We start from the raw sequence: 21,977 nt of genomic DNA, 5'->3' as shown, positions 1-21,977 counted from the left end.
GACCCGTGCTCGCCGCAATAGGAAAATTTGTTTTTCCTATTGCAGCGAGCGTGAAATGCAATACCCTGCCCTCGCGTCGTATCTGGTCCGTTGGACCAGCATACACACGAGCGGGCTTTCCGTCGGACCAGCACACAGACGAGCGGACTTTCCGCCAGAAACTGAGTCCGACGGAAAGATTTAAAACTTGTTTCAAATCTAGGTCCGGCGGGCTTTTGGGAAAAAGTCAGCTGGAAAAGTCCGCCTGAGCCTACACACGGTCGGATTGTTCGGCGGACTCTGGTCCGCCGGACCAAGTCTGCCATAAGGTCCGCTCATGTGTACGCGGCATTACTCCTCTGCAGTTGGAGTGAGAGTCAAAACCACGTAAAACTGGTAAGATAATATAACGCCAAACCAAAGATGGTAAAATTTTGAAAAACAAAATATAAAGTTTTTAAAGAAAAATCTACGATGGTTGTTACAACTGGGGAATAATGATCTAAATATCAGGAGCACTCAATAATCAGTATTCAAATAATCAATGACAAAATAAAACATATTTACCTTTCCAAAATGGCTGCTGGCTCACAATGGTCATTACCAGAGTCCCTTAAGATGGCTGCCTTCCTTAAAATGGTAGCTGGTTTAGGAGGAGCTTCCGTCTGGTGTCCTTAAAGAGGAACTGCAGTCTGCTCACATAATTTGTAATAAAAACATATTTGCCATTCTAGAGCTTCCTTCCAACCACTTTGCATATTTTTTTTATATATACTGTGATTCTGTACTTGCCAAATATGCTGCAGAAATCTCCCTCCACTAAGTCTGGCTGCAACCATTTTAACTATGGGCAGCTGAAGCTGCTGCCTGTTCACTTCCTGGATTTACACAGACGCACAGAGGTACACCTGCAGATCTCCAGCTTTCACTGGCCCTCTTATGACTCACCATATGGGTATATAGATATATAGTTATAATATATATCTCAACATGCAATAATCTGTATATTTAAATATCTACATCTTGGATATGTTTAAATCAGATTAATACATCTACCTAATGATATTATTATTATGTCAGCAAACAAGAAAAATCATATAATAATACATAAAGTTATAATCGTATACTCATACAATATTAGATATATGCATAGATGGTACGATTCTCAGAAAAATATTGTCTTAAACATATAACAAAATTTCCAACATTTCCATTTAGGCATATTATGGTTCATGGAGGTGGTACATTAATATCTATGATAATCATGGTGTGATCTTCATTATAGAATGTTCATAGATGATAGGTAATGTATCAGTTGAATTCCTACATGGCTTAGGATTTTGAGAAGACAACCCCGATATTTACTATCTCCTTAGAAAGCGTTCAGCTGGGTAAACATTCCCCAAAGTTTACCAGTAAGACTTTGACAATGGCATGTCTCACCTGGGGAAGACGGAAAATTGAATTCAAATACTTACCGTAATGTTCCTTTCCTGACGAGCTCCATGGCAGCACAGCTGGGTATAGGCTCTGCCCCCCCCCCATGCTTCCAGCATTAACTCATAAATTTGAGCCCACCTACAGCCTCTGTGTTCTGTAATTAGTCCTACCAAGCTGGGTGGGGTCTGTGCTGCCATGGAGCTTGTCAGAAAATGAAAATTACGGTAAGTATTTGAATTTAATTATCTGTTTTCCTGACGGCTCCATGTCTGCACAGCTGGGAAATAACTAGCCAAAACAGGGGAGGGATAATGCTATACACTCCTCAATTCTGACTAAAAAAAACAGAAGCCAGGATGCCTCCGCCAAACTCAAATGTCATTAAGCCATGAATATGAATATTTTGGTGCCCACGTGGCTGCCTTGCAGAAAGTTTCAGACACTCGGCCTGCAGCCACTCTCAAGGTCGAGATCCTTCTAGTGAAGGGTGCCATGATTCTCCTGGCACGGCCAACCTTTTCAAATTGTAGCCCAAGGAGATGAGCTTTACCAACCAAGAGGCAATAATTTTGCTGGAAGCCGTAAAATCATTATGTGTTCCACCTGGAATGACACACAGATGCTCCGACTTCCTGATGGCAGAAGTTAATGCTTGGCCCATATCCAATGGGCTAATTTCTTGAGTACTCCTCAAAAGGAAGGTAGGAGGATGACCTCTTGTGATATAGACTCTGAAGGTCAGTTTAGGCACAAAATTTGAGAATTGGCATGAGTACCACACTGTCTTGGAAGTAGGCGAGTATGAGTTCTTTAAACCCCAAGGCCACCAATGCTGACTCTCTTCTGGCTGATGTTATTGCCACCGGTAAAGCAGTTTTCAGTCAGTGGTACTACGGGGTGATTGAAGGCATCTGATGCAATAACGTCCAACAGCAATGGGAGATCCCATTTCGGAAACAATGTGAGGTTTCAACCAAATTGCATCTTGAAAAAGAGTATAATTAGGTGTTGGATGCCCACTGTATGCCGGTGAAGGCAGAGATAGCCAAAATTTGTGTCTATAGCATACTTACGCATAGACCTAAATCAAGCCACGCCTGCAGGCATTTCAGAACAGACTTCTGAAGAGTCCAGCGTAAAATCTTGATCAGCAATAATACTGGAAATTTATGCCATAGTCTACTATAGGGATGGTTAGCACAGTTCTTTCTTGTTTTCGTAAGAGTATTTACAATCTTCACAGAGCATTCAAATCCATTAGCCTCTGCCTCTCTAGACCCAGGCCATCAGCCTGAGCCTGTCGGATGCTGAATGAATGGGACTTTGGAGAAGATTTGATCTTGCATACAGAGGGAGTCAATCCTTGACACTTATAAGGATGAGCAATAGGTACAGAGGCCCCTTGGACCAATCTGGGATCATCACCAGAACTGTCACCTTCCTCCGCCACAGCCTCAGCTGGAAGCTGGGAATCAGAGGGAGCAGCAGAAAGACATAAGCTGTCTTGGAGATCCACTCTACAGTCAGCACCTCCTCCCTGATTGCTTGCGGATTCTGGGCCCTGGAATGGAACTTCAGCAACTTGGTGTTGACTGGGGATGTGAGTGTTCTACCTCTGGAAGAAAAATACCAAGCTCTCTTAGTTCTCGAAAGACTTGCAGTAGTCTGGACCATTCGTTGTCATCCAGACTTGTCCTGGACAAATAGTTTTCCTGAAGATTCTTTTGACCAGGCACATAGGCCGCAGATAGCTGCAGAAGATTGACTTGAACAAATTCTAGAATTAGAGAAACCTCCTTCAGAAGGGAGAGACTGAGCCTTGTTTCCAGATGTAGGCCACAGTCGTTGCGCTGTCCCACTTTACCAGGACAGGCTTACCCCGGAATATTGCAGACGATTTAGTTTCTTCAACCATAAGTATAGGCCACTGGTCCAGAAACCCGATTTGAACGGGAGCGAGAGTTAAACTGAACTGCTGGAGCGAGGTGGTTTCTATGGCTCAATCTGAGACGTTACAGGATGAAAGATCTTCAAATATGGCCTAAAATGCTTGCCTTAATGGACTACGTGTCAATCACCAATCCCGTACCTATGTCCACAGAGGAGCCATATAGTGCCCATAAGGCATGTATGGGTGGCACAATCCTAAAATAACAGAAAGCATCCTGACATGGAACTCTTTACTGACTTCTTGGTTTATGCGTTTGCTTCCCAGTTTTTCCTGTACTCCCAGCCATAAATGCAAAAGGTAAGCTCTTTGGAGTGAGAGTGAGCGTGAAAACTGACTCTTGAGTTTTTCAGTCTCCTTTAAATCAGCAGACATTCATCTTGAGGCAGGAAGCCAAACTGACCACTATTAAATTTAGGCTTGACCTTCTACGATCAAGAAAAATGCAGTGATAGCATTTGTCCTTGAAGGCCACAACATCTTCTGATGGTAAGGTCATGTATATGGCCACTCCCACAAGGGACACACACTGACCAGAGGGGTGATCCCAACCCCTGGACATCTTTTAGTTCAAAAGGGCACAACTTTGACATCCTGCTGTGACAACATACTCCAATCTTGTAGAACGAGCACTTGATCCATCCAACATAAGGACATTGTCAAGCTGTCCTCTGGAGGTACTTAAAAATATTTCCAAAGCTTCACTTCTACTCAAAAGGCATTTCACCAACCTTAGCAATCTGGACAAAGGTCGTCCTTATCTTCCTGTTCAGAAGAGACTGAAGAGGATTGATTGGCTTAAGAAGGCCCTGAAAAGAAGACTGGACATTGCCAGAATAGATGGCCCTTGCAGAAGTTGAATTCAGCAATTCCTTTAGAGTGTCTTGACCATATGCTTAATTGTGACAACTTGGTCACCAGCATCTTAATCACAGCCTGCCTGAACAAAGTAGGAATCACATGTTTATTCACCTCTACTTGGGAAGAAACTGACAAGGGTTAATTTGCCTGAGGAGGTTCTGAGACTACTCATTGGCACCATATATGACCCCTTCACAGAGTGAGTGGAAAAGACTCCTTTAGAGTGTATTGACCACTAGGGATGAGCCGAACAGCCACCTGTTCGGTTCGCACCAGAACATGCGATCAGGAAAAAAGTTTGTTCGAACACGCGAACACCGTTAAAGTCTATGGGACACGAACATGAATAATCAAAAGTGCTAATTTTAAAGGCTTATATGCAAGTTATTGTCATAAAAAGTGTTTGGGGACCTGGGTCCTGCCCCAGGGGACATGGATCAATGCAAAAAAAAGTTTTAAAAACGGCCGTTTTTTCAGGAGCAGTAATTTTAATAATGCTTCAAACAATCAAACAATAAAAGTGTAATATCCCTTTAAATTTCGTAGCTGGGGGGTGTCTATAGTATGCCTGTAAAGGGGCGCATGTTTCCCGTGTTTAGAACAGTCTGACAGCAAAATGACATTTCAAAGGAAAAAAAGCCATTTAAAACTACTCACGGCTATTGCATTGCCGGTCCGACAATACACATAAAAGTTCATTGATAAAAACGGCATGGGAATTCCCCACAGGGGAACCCCGAACCAAAATTTGAAAAAAAAAATGACGAGGGGGTCCCCCTAAATTCCATACCAGACCCTTCAGGTCTGGTATGGATTTTAAGGGGAACCCCGCGCCAAAATTAAAAAAAAAAAAGGCATGGAGAGCGCCCCCCCTCCTGAACCGTACCAGGTCACATGCCCTCAACATTGGGAGGGTGTTTTGGGGTAGCCCCCCAAAACACCTTGTCCCCATGTTGATGAGGACAAGGGTCTCATCCCCACAACCCTGGTTGTGGGGGTCTGCGGGCGGGGGGCTTATCGGAATCTGGAAGCCCCCATTAACAAGGGGACCCCCAGATCTCGGCCCCCCCCCGTGTGAAATGGTAAGGGGGTACAAAAGTACCTCTACCATTTCACAAAAGAACTGTCAAAAATGTTAAAAATGACAAGAGACAGTTTTTGACAATTCCTTTATTTAAATGCTTCTTCTTTCTTCTATCTTCCTTCTTCTTCTTCTGGTTCTTCTGGCTCTTCTGGTTCTTCCTCCGGTGTTCTCGTCCAGCATCTCCTCCGCGGTGTCTTCTATCTTCTCCTTGGGCTGCTCTGCACCCATGGCATGGGGGAAGGCTCCCACTCTTCTCTTCATCTTCTTCATCTTCTTCTCTTCTTCTCTTCTTCATCTTCTTCTCTGGGCCACTCCGCATCCATGCTAGCATGGAGGGAGGCTCCCGCTGTGTGACGCGTCTCCTCTTCTGACGGTTCTTAAATAACGGGGGGCGGGGCCACCCGGTGACCCCGCCCCCTCTGACGCACGGTGACTTGACGGGACTTCCCTGTGACGTCACGGGGAATGCCACAGGGAAGTCCCGTCATGTCCCGTGCGTCAGAGGGGGCAGGGTCACCGGTTGGCCCCGCCCCCCATTATTTAAGAACCGTCAGAAGAGGAGACGCGTCACACAGCTGATGTTCGAGTCGAACATGAGTTCGACTCAAACTCGAAGCTCATCCCTATTGACCACATGCTTAATGAATGTGACAACTGGTTAGGTGTTGCCATCATCTTTATCCTAGGTTGCTTGAACAAGGTAACATTCTTGCAGTCATGTTCGTCTGTCTTCTCTTTGGAAGAATCTGAAGCAGATTGTTTGCCTCGGAAGGCTTGGAGACTGCTCGGTAACTCTTTCACAGGCTGAGTGAAAACACTCCTTTAGAGTGTATTGACCACAGGCTTAATGAATGTGACAACCTGTTAGGTGTCATCATCTTTATCCTTGGTTGCTTGAACAAAGCAGAATTTATGCAGTCATGTCCATTCGGAAATTTCGGAAAATGGGCTGTTTCGCCTGGTATGGCTAGGTAGCTTCTCATTGCCAGAGCAGATAACCCTTTCAAAAGGTGAGCAGAAACCACTCCTTTAAAGTGTATTGACGATGTGTTAATTGAATGTGACATTCTATTAGGTGTCTTCCTTATCCCTGGCTGCTTGAGCCAGTGGGATATATACTGTCATGTCAATCCAGAAATTTGGAAAATGGTCTGTTTCACCTGGTATGGCTAGGCAGCTTCTCATTGCCAGAGCAGATAACCCTTTGAAAGGCTGAGCAGAAACCACTGCTTTAGAGTGTGTTGGCAATGTGTTTATTAACCACTTCAGCCCCGGAAGGATTTACCCCTTTCCTGACCAGAGCATTTTTTACAATTTGGCACTGCGTCGCTTTAACTGCTAATTGCGCGGTCATGCAATGCTGTACCCAAACGAAATTTGTGTCCTTTTCTTCCCACAAATAGAGCTTTCTTTTGATGGTATTTGATCACCTCTGCCATTTTTATTTTTTGCGCTATAAACGGAAAAAGACCGAAAATTTTGAAAAAAAATGATATTTTCTACTTTTTGTTATAAAAAAATCCAATAAACTCAATTTTAGTCATACATTTAGGCCAAAATGTATTCGGCCACATGTCTTTGGTAAAAAAAATGTCAATAAGTGTATATTTATTGGTTTGCGCAAAAGTTAAAGCGCCTACAAACTAGGGTACATTTTCTGGAATTTACACAGCCTTTAATTTATGACTGCCTATGTCAATTCTGAGGTGCTAAAATAGCAGGGCAGTACAAAACCCCCACAAATGACCCCATTTTGGAAAGTAGACACCCCAAGGAAATTGCTGAGAGGCATGTTGAGCCCATTGAATATTAATTTTTTTTGTCCCAAGTGATTGAATAATGACAAAAAAAAAAAAAAAATACAAAAAGTTGTCACTAAATGATATATTGCTCACACAGGCTATGGGCATATGTGGAATTGCACCCCAAAATATATTCAAAAATATATTCAGCTGCTTCTCCTGGGTACGGGGATACCACATGTCTGTGACTTTTTGGGAGCCTAGCCTCGTACGGGGCCCCGAAAACCAATCACTGCCTTCAGGATTTCTAAGGGCATAAATGTTTGATTTTACTCCTCACTACCTATCACAGTTTTGAAGGCTATAAAATGCCCAGATAGCATAAACCACCCCCCCAAATGACCCCATTTTGGAAAGTAGACACCCCAAGCTATTTGCTTTGAGGCATGTTGAGTCCATGGAATATTTTATATTTTGACACAAGTTGCGGGAAAGTGCCAATTTTTTTTTTTTTGCACAAAGTTGTCACTAAATGATATATTGCTCACACAGGCCATGTGCATATGTGGAATCGCACCCCAAAATACATTTAGCTGCTTCTCCTGATTATGGGGATACCACATGTGTGGGACTTTTTAGGAGCTTAGCCGCGTACGGGGCCCCGAAAACCAATCACCGCCTTCAGGATTTCTAAGGGTGTAAATTTTTGATTTCACTCTTCATTGCCTATCACAGTTTCGGAGGCCATGGAATGCCCAGGTGGCACAACCCCCCCCCCCAAATGACCCCATTTTGGAAAGTAGACACCCCAAGCTATTTGCTGAGAGGTGAGTATTTTGCAGCTCTCATTTGTTTTTGAAAATGAAGAAAGAAAAGGAAAAAAAATGTTTTTTTCTTTTTTCAATTTTTAAAACTTTGTGACAAAAAGTGAGGTCTGCAAAATACTCACTATACCTCTCAGCAAATAGCTTGGGGTATCTACTTTCCAAAATGGGGTCATTTGGGGGGGGGGTTGTGCCACCTGGGCATTCCATGGCCTCCGAAACTGTGATAGGCAGTGAAGAGTGAAATCAAAAATTTACGCCCTTAGAAATCCTGAAGGCGGTGCTTGGTTTTCGGGGTCCCGTACGCGGCTAGGCTCCCAAAAAGTCTCACACATGTGGTATCCCCATACTCAGGAAAAGCAACAGAATGTATTTTGGGGTGTAATTTCACATATTCCCATGGCATGTTTGAGCAATATATCATTTAGTGACAACTTTGTGCAAAAAAAAAAAAATTTGTCTCTTTCCCGCAACTTGTGTCACAATATAAAATATTCCATGGACTCGACATGCCTCTCAGCAAATAGCTTGGGGTGTCTACTTTCCAAAATGGGGTTATTTGGGGGGGTTTTGAACTGTCCTGGCATTTTATGCACAACATTTAGAAGCTTATGTCATACATCACCCACTCTTCTAACCACTTGAAGACAAAGCCCTTTCTAACACTTTGTTTACATGAAAAATTATTTTTTTTTGCAAGAAAATTACTTTGAACCCCCAAACATTATATATTTTTTTAAGCAAAGGCCCTACAGATTAAAATGGTGGGTGTTTCATTTTTTTTTTTTTTTCACACAGTATTTGCGCAGCGATTTTTCAAATGCATTTTTTGGGGAAAAAAAAAGAGCAGAACAATAGAGAGAGAATAGAGATAGAGAGAACAATGAAACAACAACTATTTTTTTTTTATTTTATATTTTTTGTGTGTTTTTTTTTTTTTTTTTTACAACTGTAACCGGTTCCAGGTTCGGGTCTCTCAAAATGCGATGGCATGTTGGGAGACCCTGTGAAAGTGTGCCTAGTCTGTGCAATGCTGTACCCTACGCTAATACTCAACTAGTATATGGTAGCGTTCAAAACATTCACCAATGCAAAGACCAGGATTGTCAGGACAGGAGGGACAATAATAGCGGGTGTCACGCCTATATCCGCGCTTGCTGCAGACATGACATCTTTTTTAGGGGGGGTTCATTGGGTAGGGGTACTCGGGAGGACATAAAGAAAATGCCTCTCATGCAGCCGACTGCATTTGGTTGGGGATGTGAATGGGGGAAGTACAGGAGCTGCAGAAGTGGTGGGTTCCCAATTATTAGGATTGGCGAATGCAGCAGGACGGGCACTATTGGCACGACGGGCCTGTGTTTGTCTTCTTCTTGGTGGCAGCGGGACACTACTTGTGCTTGCCACCTCACCAGCTTGAACTGCACTTATGGGACTCGCCACGTCACCAAGTGTTACTGCAGTGCTGTTTTGACTACAACCGGGGTGTACTAGGCCACTGGCGCTTGCCAGTTCACCAGAACACTACGAAAATAACTGTTAGCGATCGCAGGGATCAGGCCTGACTCTGCGAACGCTGCAGTTATGCGCTTAGTGTTTTGTAAGTGTCAGTGATCGATCGATACTGCACTTGGGTGGGCTGGGCTGGGCCAGGCGGAGGGGCAAAATGCAGGTGCTAGTAGGTATCTGGGCTGATCCCGCTAACACTGCGTTTTTGGGAACCCTAAACTGCTGGGGAAGCTAGTATAGATCTGATCAGATCAGATATTGATCCGTTCAGATACTATACCACTAAGGGAGGTGTATGGTGCGTGCGTGGGTGTTAGCGGTACTGGCACTAACCTGACGCTGCTTGGGGCTGGTGCTTGCCAGTTCACCAAAATGCTACCAAAAAAACTGTTAGCGATCGCAGGGATCAGGCCTGACTCTGCGAACACTGCAGTTATGCGGTTAGTGTTTTGTAAGTGACAGTGATCGATCGATACTGCACTTGGGTGGGCTGGGCTGGGCTGGGCGGAGGGGCAAAACGCAGGTGCTAGCAGGTATCTGGGCTGATCCCGCTAACACTGCGTTTTTGGGAACCCTAAACTGCTGGGGACACTAGTATAGATCTGATCTAATCAGATATTGATCCGTTCAGATACTATACCACTAAGGGAGGCGTATGCTGCGTGCGTGGGTGTTAGCGGTACTGGCATTAATCTGACTCTGCCTGGGGCGACGCATATCACCGCCGGGCAATCAGGGGGCTAAACCTTTATTAGGTCATAAACGGCGGGTGCCCTGACACTATAAAAAAATAAACAAACTAACCAGCGTCACCCGTAATGGTTATATGGTGATCAGTGGTGAAAGGGTTAACTAGGGGGCAATCAAGGGGTTAAAACATTTATTAGGTAGTATATGGGGGTCCCTGTCGCTATAAAACACTGACGGCAAACCTAAATATTTACCTCCCTAACTAGCGTCACCAACGACACTAATACAGCGATCAGAAAAATGATCGCTTAGCAACACTGGTGACAGGGGGTGATCAAGGATTTAAAACTTTATTAGGGGGGGTTAGGGGGGTATCCTAGACCTAAAGGGGGGTAATACTAACTGCCCTACCACACTAACTGTCACAAACTGACACTATGCAGTAATCAGAAAAAAAAACAAAAAAAACTGCTTGGTGTCAGTGTAACGGGGGGGGGGGGGGGAGGGGTGATCGGGGGGTGATAAAGTGTGCCTGGCATGTTCTACTGTGTGTGTTGTGTTGTGCAACTCACTCAGATGTCTTCTCTCCTCGGCGCCGGAGCGGAAACTGCCGAGCCGAGGAGAGATGACATCACATCCGCTGCCTCTGTGTACGACACAGAGGCAGGGGAAGATTCTCATTGGCTGGGAGCGATCGCGAGGGGGGGGCACGAATGGATGGCCTCACCCTCATCTCTGATCGCTGCCAGACCAAAGCCGACCGCCTCGGGCACCGGGGGGTGTCGTCCCATTGGACCCCCCGCCCGCGGGAAGGCAATCACGTACCAAGTACCAAGTACGTGATTTTGCCTGCTCGTGCCATTCTGCCGCAGTATATCTGCGTTAGGCGGTCGGCAAGTGGTTAAATGTGACATACTATTAGGTGTCATCCGTATCCCTGGCTGCTTGAGCCAGTGGGATACATAATGTCATGCCCATCCGTGTATTCCTCTTCTAGAGTCTGAAGGGGGATGTTTGCTTGGGAAAGCTATGAGACTTGCCAAAGAATTTAACCCCTTCACAGGGTAACAGGGAATAACTCCTTTGAGTGTATTGGCCACTTGTTTAATAAAGACAAGACAATAGACAACCTGTTAGGTATCATCATTCTCATCATTCTCATCTCTGGTTGCTTAATCAAAGTAAGATTCACACAGTCATGTTCATCCATGTCTTCTTTATTGAAGAGCCTGAGAGGGCTGTTTGTTCTGAGACTGGTAATTACCAATAGATAACCTTCATACAGGGTTTTGCATGCCAATTAACAAACCAGCCCATAAAAATATTTAAATGCAGTAAAATAGTTTGCTTAGCAACAAACCTTAAGGGGTTAACCACTGCTAGAGGGAGACTGAAGCATCCATCTACAGCCCTGATTCACCAGGTGGTTAATGAGCTAAACCTTGCCCTGCCAGGAATCAGGACATAATGAAAAATTTTGTTCAGAACAGCAACAAAAAGGTAGGAATTTGCACCACGAATTACACTAATATTCTGCAATGTAGACCTCATAAACATGATTCTCCCTTTTTTTTTTTAATGAAAAACTGGAGATCACATAGAAATAGAAAAGGGTATTGAACTCAACAGGCCATGGCTGGCCCAGTAGTCATCCACAGGTGGATGACTACTGCGATTCTTCTACATTGCCTGCAGTAGCATTACATGATCGGTGTGCGAACTACATGAGATAAAAGAGCCGACTCTGAGAGGGTGCATCGATCATTGCTGGATCTTCCATTGTCTCGATTTACCCCTAGCCAGGAGGGCATATCTCTACAGTGAATACTGGATATTTGGTGGACAGCGTGCTTATTTCAAGCGGAGGTGGTGTGTTTGGTGTTTTCATTCCTGAAAGGCCCCGACCGAGTTAAGGTCGCAAGCTTCCCTAAGCTTGCCGTTTGGTAAGCGCGCATTCCTACTACTAACACAGTGGTGCGGTGAAGGACATACTGAATTATATGCATTCCCACCTATCTACGTTTTCTCACATTATTCACTATTTGAATTTGATTCTGGATAGGACTTTTTTCCTCTATTAGTTTATTATGGACCTTATTAAGAATTTTTGTAATTTATCCCAATTTTGGGTCTAATATTCATTTATTTTGTTTGGTCTTCATCATACATATCTTGTTGTCACAGCGCTGCTTTTTATTGAATAATTTGTAATGTGTGTATCCCACTTTTAGCGGCTGCTTGTATATTTTTCTACTCACTGATTTGTCACTTTTGTTTTTTTCATTTTTTCATAAGTTTTTTATGTACTAAATTTCTATATATAGCACGGTGGTTCGCCCTTTCTAATTAGTCATCCACAGGTGACTCCTCTGCCTGCTCAGGAAAAGCTGTTTTTTTTTGAGGGGGTTGGCATAATGGCACAACAGTAAAGCAAACATGAGAAGCCACCAACAGGTTATTGCCATGTGTGAACAAAGTTTTACTTTGTGTACCTGTTATGCAGAGTACTGCCTTTGGAGGAGCTCAGGCTATGCATAGTGGCTGCAGGGAGCAAGGCACAACAATACCCAGCAATGCAGCATTCATTTGGATACAAAGCATTTTTCAAATTTAGCTCACTCATCCTCCGTCATCTGTCCGTAAACACCGGCACATCGCGAGTGCGCGTGCATAGGGGAGACTCTGCCAACACCGCTGCCCACATTACAGCGGACCCCAGACAAGGCTGTTAGCCCTGATAAAAGCCACCCCAAAGACCAGCAGTGGGGCTCCCTGGATTATGGGTCATTTAGCCGAGATACCAGGGACTGCGTCCAGCCTAATCCACATGTAGGGACGGCCAGCCCTTTAGACCAGCCAGGGAGAGGAGCACACCTAGGTCCTGCGCATAGGAGGAAAAAAGAAGAACACTGAGGCTGTAGGTGGGCTCAAATTTATATGAGTTAAGTCCTGGAGGCATGGGGGGACGGAGCCTATAACCAGCTGTACTGACATGGAGCCGTCAGAAACACAATTAAGTTTGCTGTGTTTCCATAGCTTTATTGTTACTTTAAGGCTTCTCAAATGAATCCTGTTTAGAGACCATAAAATCTACTTCCCCTTGGCTTTATATACCCAGCTAACTGGTTACAGGTTTCTGACCGGGTGATAAAACGCAGGATGTTCTGTTTGAAATAACTCTCGTGTCTGACCTGAGCTTACCTTGTTTTCCGAGGCCTGTCAACCTTACATCTCCATCTGAAATGTATGAAATATGTCCATTTTTTTATCATAGTTCTGACATGTGGCATTTCTGACATTCCTGTTATATTAGTTGTTGCCATGAACTATAAAAATTAGTGGACTATTATTTAGTGTTTTTGTAGGATTTCCTCTTGTTGAACTTAAAATACAATTGTGGTGGGACATTGTTACATTTTAAATCTGCTTCTTTCATCTGCAGATCAAAAGTCATGAGCTTCGATCTAAATATGATGTCAGTTAAAGCAACTTGACAAGTAAAAAAAAAATGTTTAAGACCTAATCAACTCCTTCTTACCTTTCTCCTCTTAACTATCATTTTCTGCTGATTTTTTTTCCATTTCTAGCTCTCTAATCATTGATATTGAAACTTTCTTTTTGTTTATATAAATGTTTGTAAATTTTTAGCATCACATTACAATTACATTTATTTTGTTTGTACATAACTTTGCAATGCTTTATACCAAAATCTTAATTTTAGTGCAGTCTTTAAACAGGACAAATTGTATTAAAAACGTTTTTTCTATTTTTTTCTACTTTTTTTGTCTGTGGATTGCATAAATAATAATTTTTGCAAGACTGCATCACCAAAGGAAAGCCTAAAAAAATATATATGTCTTAGTTATTTTAAACCATGGAAATTGTATTGCCAATTAAACAGGCATATGAAAGACATTTAAGATTGCTGTTGCCCAAAGAAAGTATAAAAGTGTGAGAGTTGAACTAGTTAAATATAATGAAGGGAATTGATCAATTCTGGAGCAGCTGTGCATGGCAACCAATCAGCTTCTAGCTTGGATTTTCAAATCTTAACTGAACAAAGAACTGAAGATAGAAGCTGATTCTGTTTGCTCCAGTTTTGATAAATCATCCAGCTCATAGGTCTTATGGTAATTATTCATAAAATAATTATTTATATTTATAGTTTCTTTTCAGATACCTAAGAACTGATTATTTGGGACAATATAGACCACCATCCCCCAAAAAGCACACACCTCCAACAGATGTGCCTCCTATGGTTACCATTAACCCAAAGCTCACAGATTTTCTCAAATTGATTGAATGGCCAGAGCCACCATCACCAATAAAACACTTCAACTTTTCAACGGACCCAAGGAAATGTGGCTACCGTCTCCTGAATCCTCAAGACACTTACAAGGTTGGAGAGACTTTAAAGGTGGAAATCACAGCTCGAGATCAGAATGGTCATCTGAAGGAATATGGTGGAGATTTTTTCCAGGCCAAGCTGCATTCTCCTAAATTAAAGGCTGGAGTTACTGGCCAAGTAAGGGACTATGGCAATGGTAGCTACCTGGCTACCTTTCTTCTGCCATGGACAGGGTTGGCACACATTCACATCCGGCTCATTCACTCCAGTGAAGCTGTGGATATTTTAAAGAAGAAGAGGGAAAGTTTTCCAGAAAAAGTAAATAAATAGAAATATGCAGGATAATGTTTGTTTGTAGTGAAGGGGGTTCCTGTTTTGAGATACACTATACACCCAAATATTTGTGGGCACATAATCATCACACCTACCTATATAGCCAAATGAATGTAGAAACCCCTCCAAATGTTTGAGTTCAGGGGTTTCCAGTTAAGTGTACTGTTAATATTCAAGCATGCAAAGACATTTTAGACAATTGTACACCACCAACCTTGTAATACCAGTTTAAGCATGACTGTGGCCATCTGCACAAAGTCAGCTCCATAAAGACATGGTTTGATGAGTTTGGGGTGTGGGAGCGTGAGTGGCCTCCACAAATCCTCAACCTCAACCTTACTGAACATCTTTGGGATGAATTGAAATGATTTGCACTATGTGTGCGCGCCTTCCATTTTTGTCTTTTTTGTAGTTTCCATCGGATTACCCATCTGAGGAAGGCAGCATCCAACCTGTCTTGGGATACTGATGCCCCTGTTGCCCTTCACTTTAGAAGATCCTTTAGAGCTGGAAGTGACTTGAATTTAATTGAATTGATGCCTGTGATTCAGGTCTTCTCCAACATCAGTACCTAATCTCAATGTAGCAAAGGGTTCAATTCCTTGTTACATTTATTTATTTATTTATTGACAGGTTCATATGTTTACCTTTCAAATTTATGGATGTAGTGCACTAATTAAACCAATGTACAAATAGTATATAAATTATTTACTTAGCTTCAGTTAAAGATGGGGTACTGATGATAAACTGGATAAATGCAGCTTCAATTCAATCCATGGAGCCCCTCAACTTCAGACAAGGTTTTAAGCACATTCCCCAATCTCTACTAGATGAGCCTCTGATGTCTCCTATGCAGTATATGTAAAATTTATGAGGGAGGCTCCTAGGTTAAAACTAGTTTACATCTGTGTCCCCATCAGCGGAGCAGCGGGGTCCTCCTCACATCTGTGTCCCCTGCAGCACAGCACTCCTTCAAGCTGTGTCTATAGCTAGTTCCTGGCTTTCACCGTGTGTTCAGTGGAGAGGGGAGGGCCTCCTCTCTCTACTGAACACAAGCGGATTAGTCCTCACGGCATCCATCTTTTTGTAGCCCGCCAGAAGTGACTTTGCTCTCACACTGAGAACAAAGCACCCAACCTGGCGGATACTGCTCGGCGCGATTGATTGCGCCACAAAGCAGCTCCAAACCCCGCCAATGAAGCGCCACGTCTGCAATATCATGATTGCATTGACGTGGTGGCTCCCATAGTGCACTGAGTCCGGCGCCCGTACACAGTGCACTTAGTTAAAGGAAATTTTTTCTGAATTTTTTTTTCTTAAAGGGGCTGTTTTAAAAAAAAAATTTTTTTTGGTGACTACAAGAGGGGAAGGGGGGCGCGCACGGGCACCCCCTATGGACGGTCCACCACTGACATATATATATATATATATATATATATATATATATATATATCTATCTAATATCTAATAGCTGCAAAAAAAGGAGACCAGCTCTATATTAGTGATGATGGTTTTGGATGGGGAATGTCCAAAAAGCTCATATAGATGCAATGGCCAAGTGTCCACCAACTTTTGCCATATAGCATAATGACAATGCTGATGCTTAGAGGGACTGTCAGCAAAACGGATTGTAAATTAATTCATCCTGGTCATCCAACCAAGTTGAAGCAGCTCCTAGCAGGGGGTCTCAGAGAAACATGACTAGTTTGGTGTGATGGAACCCCCTTACGGGCAATTGGTTTTGGAGTTTGGAGCTGTATCCTTCCATAGATGTAGCCTGGTTTGTAAGCCATAACACAAGCATTGTAATAGCAAAAAAATGCTGTTTAATATTACTTTGAAATGGAGCTTTCAATAACTTTACAGGTCTACATGAAAGGTGATTGTAGCCATATTAGGGCAAACATTATTGCCCGTGATCCGTTTTTTTTGCACTAACATCCATATTTTTCAGGACAAGCTTTAGGGGTGTACCCCGTTCTTTAAGGTACTGCTTGGACCTTGAAGAAGGGAGTACACCCCAAATGCTTGTGGGCGAGGCCACTCGCCCTGCACATGCGGGTACCTTTCGACATACACACTCATCAATGCCTGGGACCAGATGAGCTGTATCACTATGTGCAGTAATGAAAGTACAAAGTTTCTCTGAAAAGTACTATCCTATGTCACTACACACTGTAACTTGATGTATGTATTGCATTAGAAGGGACGCTGCTGAGCCCAGCTCTTCACCAGTCCAGTGTACCTCTGTTATCTCACTCCCAATAACAGAATGGGGTCCCACCATGCATCTAGCGTGGACCTCATGCGTGCACTTGTTAACTCCTTCACTTCCTGTACCCATGAGGCCATTAATGAGTCTCCATAATGTTGGTTCGGTTCCGGTTGCCACTGGAAACCGACTGCTGGGGAGAGCCAGATCACCAACAGGAGGACCTGTCATCTACACCAAGTACCACACTTCATGACTGGTTGCATTGTAGCTTGTTCTAACACTTGGTTACCCATAGCAACTACATTTCTCTTCTTGCTTGACTTGCTGAGTAGACCTTTTGTAGCAGTTGAACTTCATACCCCCATGTGCCTTACTAACCAAAGTTATTTTATTACACCAGGAACAACAAATAACTTCAGAGCAGGCTTAGAACAGTTGATGCAACTTTTCTGAAGTGCTTTGTGATATAGTCCATCATGAGCAGTAAGGTTAGAATGTTCCTAACAAACATGGCTGCCCAGGCATACCTCAGAAACGTGATATTTCATGTTTTTCCAGGTGCTGGTTGATCTCTGGATCTCTGGTGCATCCGACTGACTCCTCCTCCACACCAATCACAGCATGTTCTTCCCCATATATTGCGAGAGAGAGCCCCGAACCCAGGCTTTCACCTTTTTATATCACTGGAGGGTAGGTTGGATCCAAAAAGCCTGGGAACAGGAGCACACACAATAACTCTTTCCCCTCAGCCTGGGCCAGCCACTAATTAACATCATACTCCTTCGGGGAATGTACCTACAAGCTTGTCCTGAAAATTTGGATGTTAATGCAAATAAAAAAAGTATCATGGGCAATACTAAGTTGTTTTAGGTATACATGAACAAATTCCTAAATTCTTTAACCAGTGTCAAGTGTTTAATTTTAAAAAAATGTACTACTATCTCTGACCTAATTAACAGAAATACAATCTAGTGGATCAGAAAAATAATCCAAACATAAAAACAAAATAGTCCAATATAAAATTATGCAAAATAGTCAACATTATAATGAAACAGTCAAACAGTGTACTCTTTTGTGCTGTGAAGCAATCCTTCTCATGATTGGTGACAACCACAGTCCCGGTTTCCCCCTGTTTAATCTCCTATAAATAGTGTTGAAAACCTCCTTATATTGACTTCCTGAAAGTGCTAAATTTAAGTGCATTTGAAGTAACTAGTAAGTAACTTAGCAATAACTAAATGCAAAACTTTTTTTTTTTCGTTTTGGATAGGGAGGAGAGAAATTAGAACTCCTGTCAGATTTTTTTTTATTGATCTTTGTGCCCCTATTAGGGAGATTTATCCTCTCTATTTGTACTGTTAAGTATTATCACCAAGAGTGAAAGTGAAAGAAAATCACTTATTTTCTCCCCTAAATACAGGGATATTCTTGAGCAAAACCTGTACCACTCTGTGTGTGATTTGAGGCTAGGACGGAGGTTCACCTTCCAACAGGACAATGACCCCAAACACACTGCTAAAGCAACACTTGAGTGGTTTAACCACTTCAGCCCCAGAAGAATTTACCCCCTTCCTGACCAGTGCATTTTTTTGCGATTCGGCACTGTGTCGCTTTAACTGACAAGTGCGACGTGGCTCCCAAATAAAATTGACGTCCTTTTTTTCCCACAAATAGAGCTTTCTTTTGGTGGTATTGATCACCTCTGTGGTTTTTATTTTTTGCGCTATAAACAAAAAAATAGCGACAATTTTGAAAAAAACGCATTATTTTTTACTTTTTGCTATAATAAATATCCCCAAAAAATATATAAAAAAACATTTTTTTTCCTCAGTTTAGGCCGATACGTATTCTTCTACATATTTTTGGTAAAAAAAAATCGCAATAAGCGTTTATTGATTGGTTTGCGCAAAAGTTATAGCGTTTACAAAATAGGGGATAGTTGTATGGCATTTTTATTATTAATTTTTTTTTTTACTAGTAATGGCGGCGATCAGCGATTTTTATCGTGACTGCGACACATTTTTGGGACCATTGTCATTTATACAGCAATCAGTGCTATACAAATGCACTGATTCCTGTGTAAATGACACTGGCAGTGAAGGGGTTAACCACTAGTGGGCTAGGGAGGGGTTAAGTGTGTCCTAGGGATGTGTTACTAACTGTGGGGGGGCGTGGCTACATGTGACAATCACAGGGAGCAGAGATCAGTGACACTGTTACTAGGCAGAACGGGGAGATGCTTGTTTACATTAGCATCTCCCCGTTCGTCCTCTCTGTGAGGCGATCGCGGGTATCCCCGTGGCGATCAAGTCCGCGGGACCTGCAACCCGACTCACAGAGCTCCTGGCTGGAGCGCACGTGCGCCGCTGGCAGCGCGCACGCAATGGCACAGCGGCAAATGCAAAGGGACGTACGGGTACGCCCATTTGCCCAGCCGTGCCATTCTGCCGACATACATAGGCATGCGCCGGTCGGGAACCAGTTAAGGGGAAACATGTAAATGTGTTGGAATGGCCTAGTCAAAGCCCAGACCTCAATCCAATAGAAAATCTGTGGTCAGGCTTAATGATTGCTGTTCACAAGCACAAACCAGCCAACATGAAGGAGCTGGGGCAGTTTTACAAGGAGGAATGGGCAAACATCCCAGTGGTAAGATGTGGCAAGCTCATAGAGACTTATCCAAAGTGACTTGGAGCTGTGATAGCCGCAAAAGGTGGCTCTACAAAGTATTGACTTTAGGGGGTTGAATAGTTATGCACATTGACTTTTTCTGTTATTTTGTCCTATTTGTTGTTTGCTTCACAATAAAAAAAAAAATCTTCAAAGTTGTGGGCATGTTCTGTAAATTAAATGATGCAAATCTTCAAACAATCCATATTAATTCCAGGTTGTGAGGCAACAAAACACCAAAAATGCCAAGGGGGTGAATACTTTTGCAAGGCACTGTAGATTTTCTGCAGATTTTTGTCTTCAGATTTTCCAAAACCATATAATTTGAGGTCAATCCTTAAGACATTTGTAGGACTTAAGCCCAGTCAGCTGGGTGCCTACTACCCCAATACAACCCTTACATTTTACCATATAAATGACACGACCCGGTTCTTGGAGTAAATGGCCTATTTAGGGCCTATTTATTAACAACTATAAATTAACATAAATAACAATAAATAACCATAAATTTTTGTAAACCTTTTTAAAGGGGTAATATAGAAAAACAATCCTACCCTTGGTCACTGTAAACAACCTCTTCCCCTTTTTGGCCTCCAGTCAGCAACCCCCTGACTCGGAGACATTACCCAAAACGTTTCCAGTGACCTAACCTTTAACCCTTTCCAGGTTATCCCATCATAACTTGAAAACCTGAATTCAACCTCCCATCCTTTCATGGACGGGTACAAATAACTCCCATCAAATGAATGGGTACCATAAATAACTCCCATCCCATGGATGGGTACAACATGTTCCAGACATGTAACCATTGTCGCTCAAATTCCAGCGACACAAACACAGCCAATGCTAAACCACCAACCCATCACCCCAAGTGTATCAAATAGGGCGGGAGGGTGGGAATCTCTTCCTCCACCGTTCTGTGACTGACGTCACTTCCCCTCTCTCTTACTTTTTCCTCCACAAGGCTAACTCCCCCTCCCCTTTTCTAAAAGGGGAAACTACCTTAAAACGGCAACTGTGCTGTCCAGCACTATCATGCCGTCCCTGCACCTATGCTCTGTTGTATGGCTCCGGGACTCTCTTGACATTTGTAGGACTTAAGCCCAGTCAGCTGGGTGCCTACTACCCCAATACAACCCTTAAATTTTACCATATAAATGACACGACCCGGTTCTTGGAGTAAATGGCCTTTAGGGCATATTTATTAACAACTATAAATAAACATAAATAACAATAAATAACCATAAATTTTTGTAAACCTTTTTAAAGGGGTAATATAGAAAAAGAATCCTTCCCTTGGCCACTGTAAACAACCTCTTCCCCTTTTTGGCCTCCAGTCGGCAACCCCCTGACTTGGAGACATTACCCAAAACGTTCCCAGTGACCTAACCTTTAACCCCTTCCAGGTTATCCCATCATAACTTGAAAAACTGAATTCAACCTCCCATCCTTCCATGAACGGGTACAAATAACTCCCATCAAATGAATGGGTACCATAAATAACTCCCATCCCATGGATGGGTACAACATGTTCCAGACATGTAACCATTGTCGCTCAAATTCCAGCGACACAAACACAGCCACAGCTCACAAGGGGTAAACCCACACCCTAAGCCCTCACTGGATCCCATCCTGTAGGCCCAATGACCATAAATCCGTCCCTACCTCATTGAGATGTACCCCGTCACTCCGCAAATACCTCCAGGTATCTACTTCCAGTTCCCTGTGGCGAATGGCTAAACCCCCATTTTTAATAAAAAACCTACTGACCTCCTTCTTAACTTTCTTCCTAGCCCTATCAACCTTTTTCGCCGACCATGCCCATCTCCATGATAATCTACCCACCATATCTGACCATATTATTATCATGCCCGGATAAGCCGCTCGAAGACGTAAAAAAAATCGCATTTTATGTCCTGAATTAGATCTCTCATTGATCTGGCTCCCATATCATTGCCCCCCACGTGTAAAAGCAGGACATCGGGGGCCCTATCAAGACGGGAGAACCAATGTACTTCCCCCAATACCCTATTCCATCGCATGCCCTGGACCCCAATCCACCTGATTTTCGCCTCCTGTCTTGGGATGCGAAGCTGCCTGCCATTTTGCCGAACATCCACTCTCTTAGTCCCCCAATAAATATAGGAGTGTCCGAGAATCCAAACTAGGCCTACTTCTTGACCTGCGAACAAAATAACAACACATAAACAAATAAACACCCATAGCCGTGCCATATCAACCAACCCAACATAGCTGCCCCTCATACTATACCATGTGTGGGCGAATGTACAATCTAAATCTGTCCGAGTCCCATCGACCTATGCGCTTAATGGC

The 21,977-nt window shown here is 43.1% G+C and overlaps 1 protein-coding gene across 2 annotated transcripts in view; it reads left to right on the top strand.

Annotated features, from left to right (window-relative positions):
* The window catches only part of LOC141133486 (NXPE family member 3-like), a 240,759-nt gene that overhangs the window by 143,735 nt on the left and 75,047 nt on the right, over positions 1-21,977 (top strand). For both annotated transcript variants that reach the window (XM_073622882.1, XM_073622881.1), the window contains exon 2: positions 14,243-14,743. In XM_073622882.1, coding sequence (XP_073478983.1) covers positions 14,333-14,743 — 411 coding nt within the window. In that variant the 5' untranslated portion in view covers positions 14,243-14,332. The remainder of the gene's footprint in view (positions 1-14,242; positions 14,744-21,977) is intronic.

This window comes from Aquarana catesbeiana, linkage group LG03 (genome assembly GCF_042186555.1).
Source record: "Aquarana catesbeiana isolate 2022-GZ linkage group LG03, ASM4218655v1, whole genome shotgun sequence".
NCBI lineage: Eukaryota > Metazoa > Chordata > Amphibia > Anura > Ranidae > Aquarana > Aquarana catesbeiana.
The sequence above is the reverse complement of the archived record's forward strand: the minus strand, read 5'-3'. Positions and strand labels throughout refer to the sequence as shown.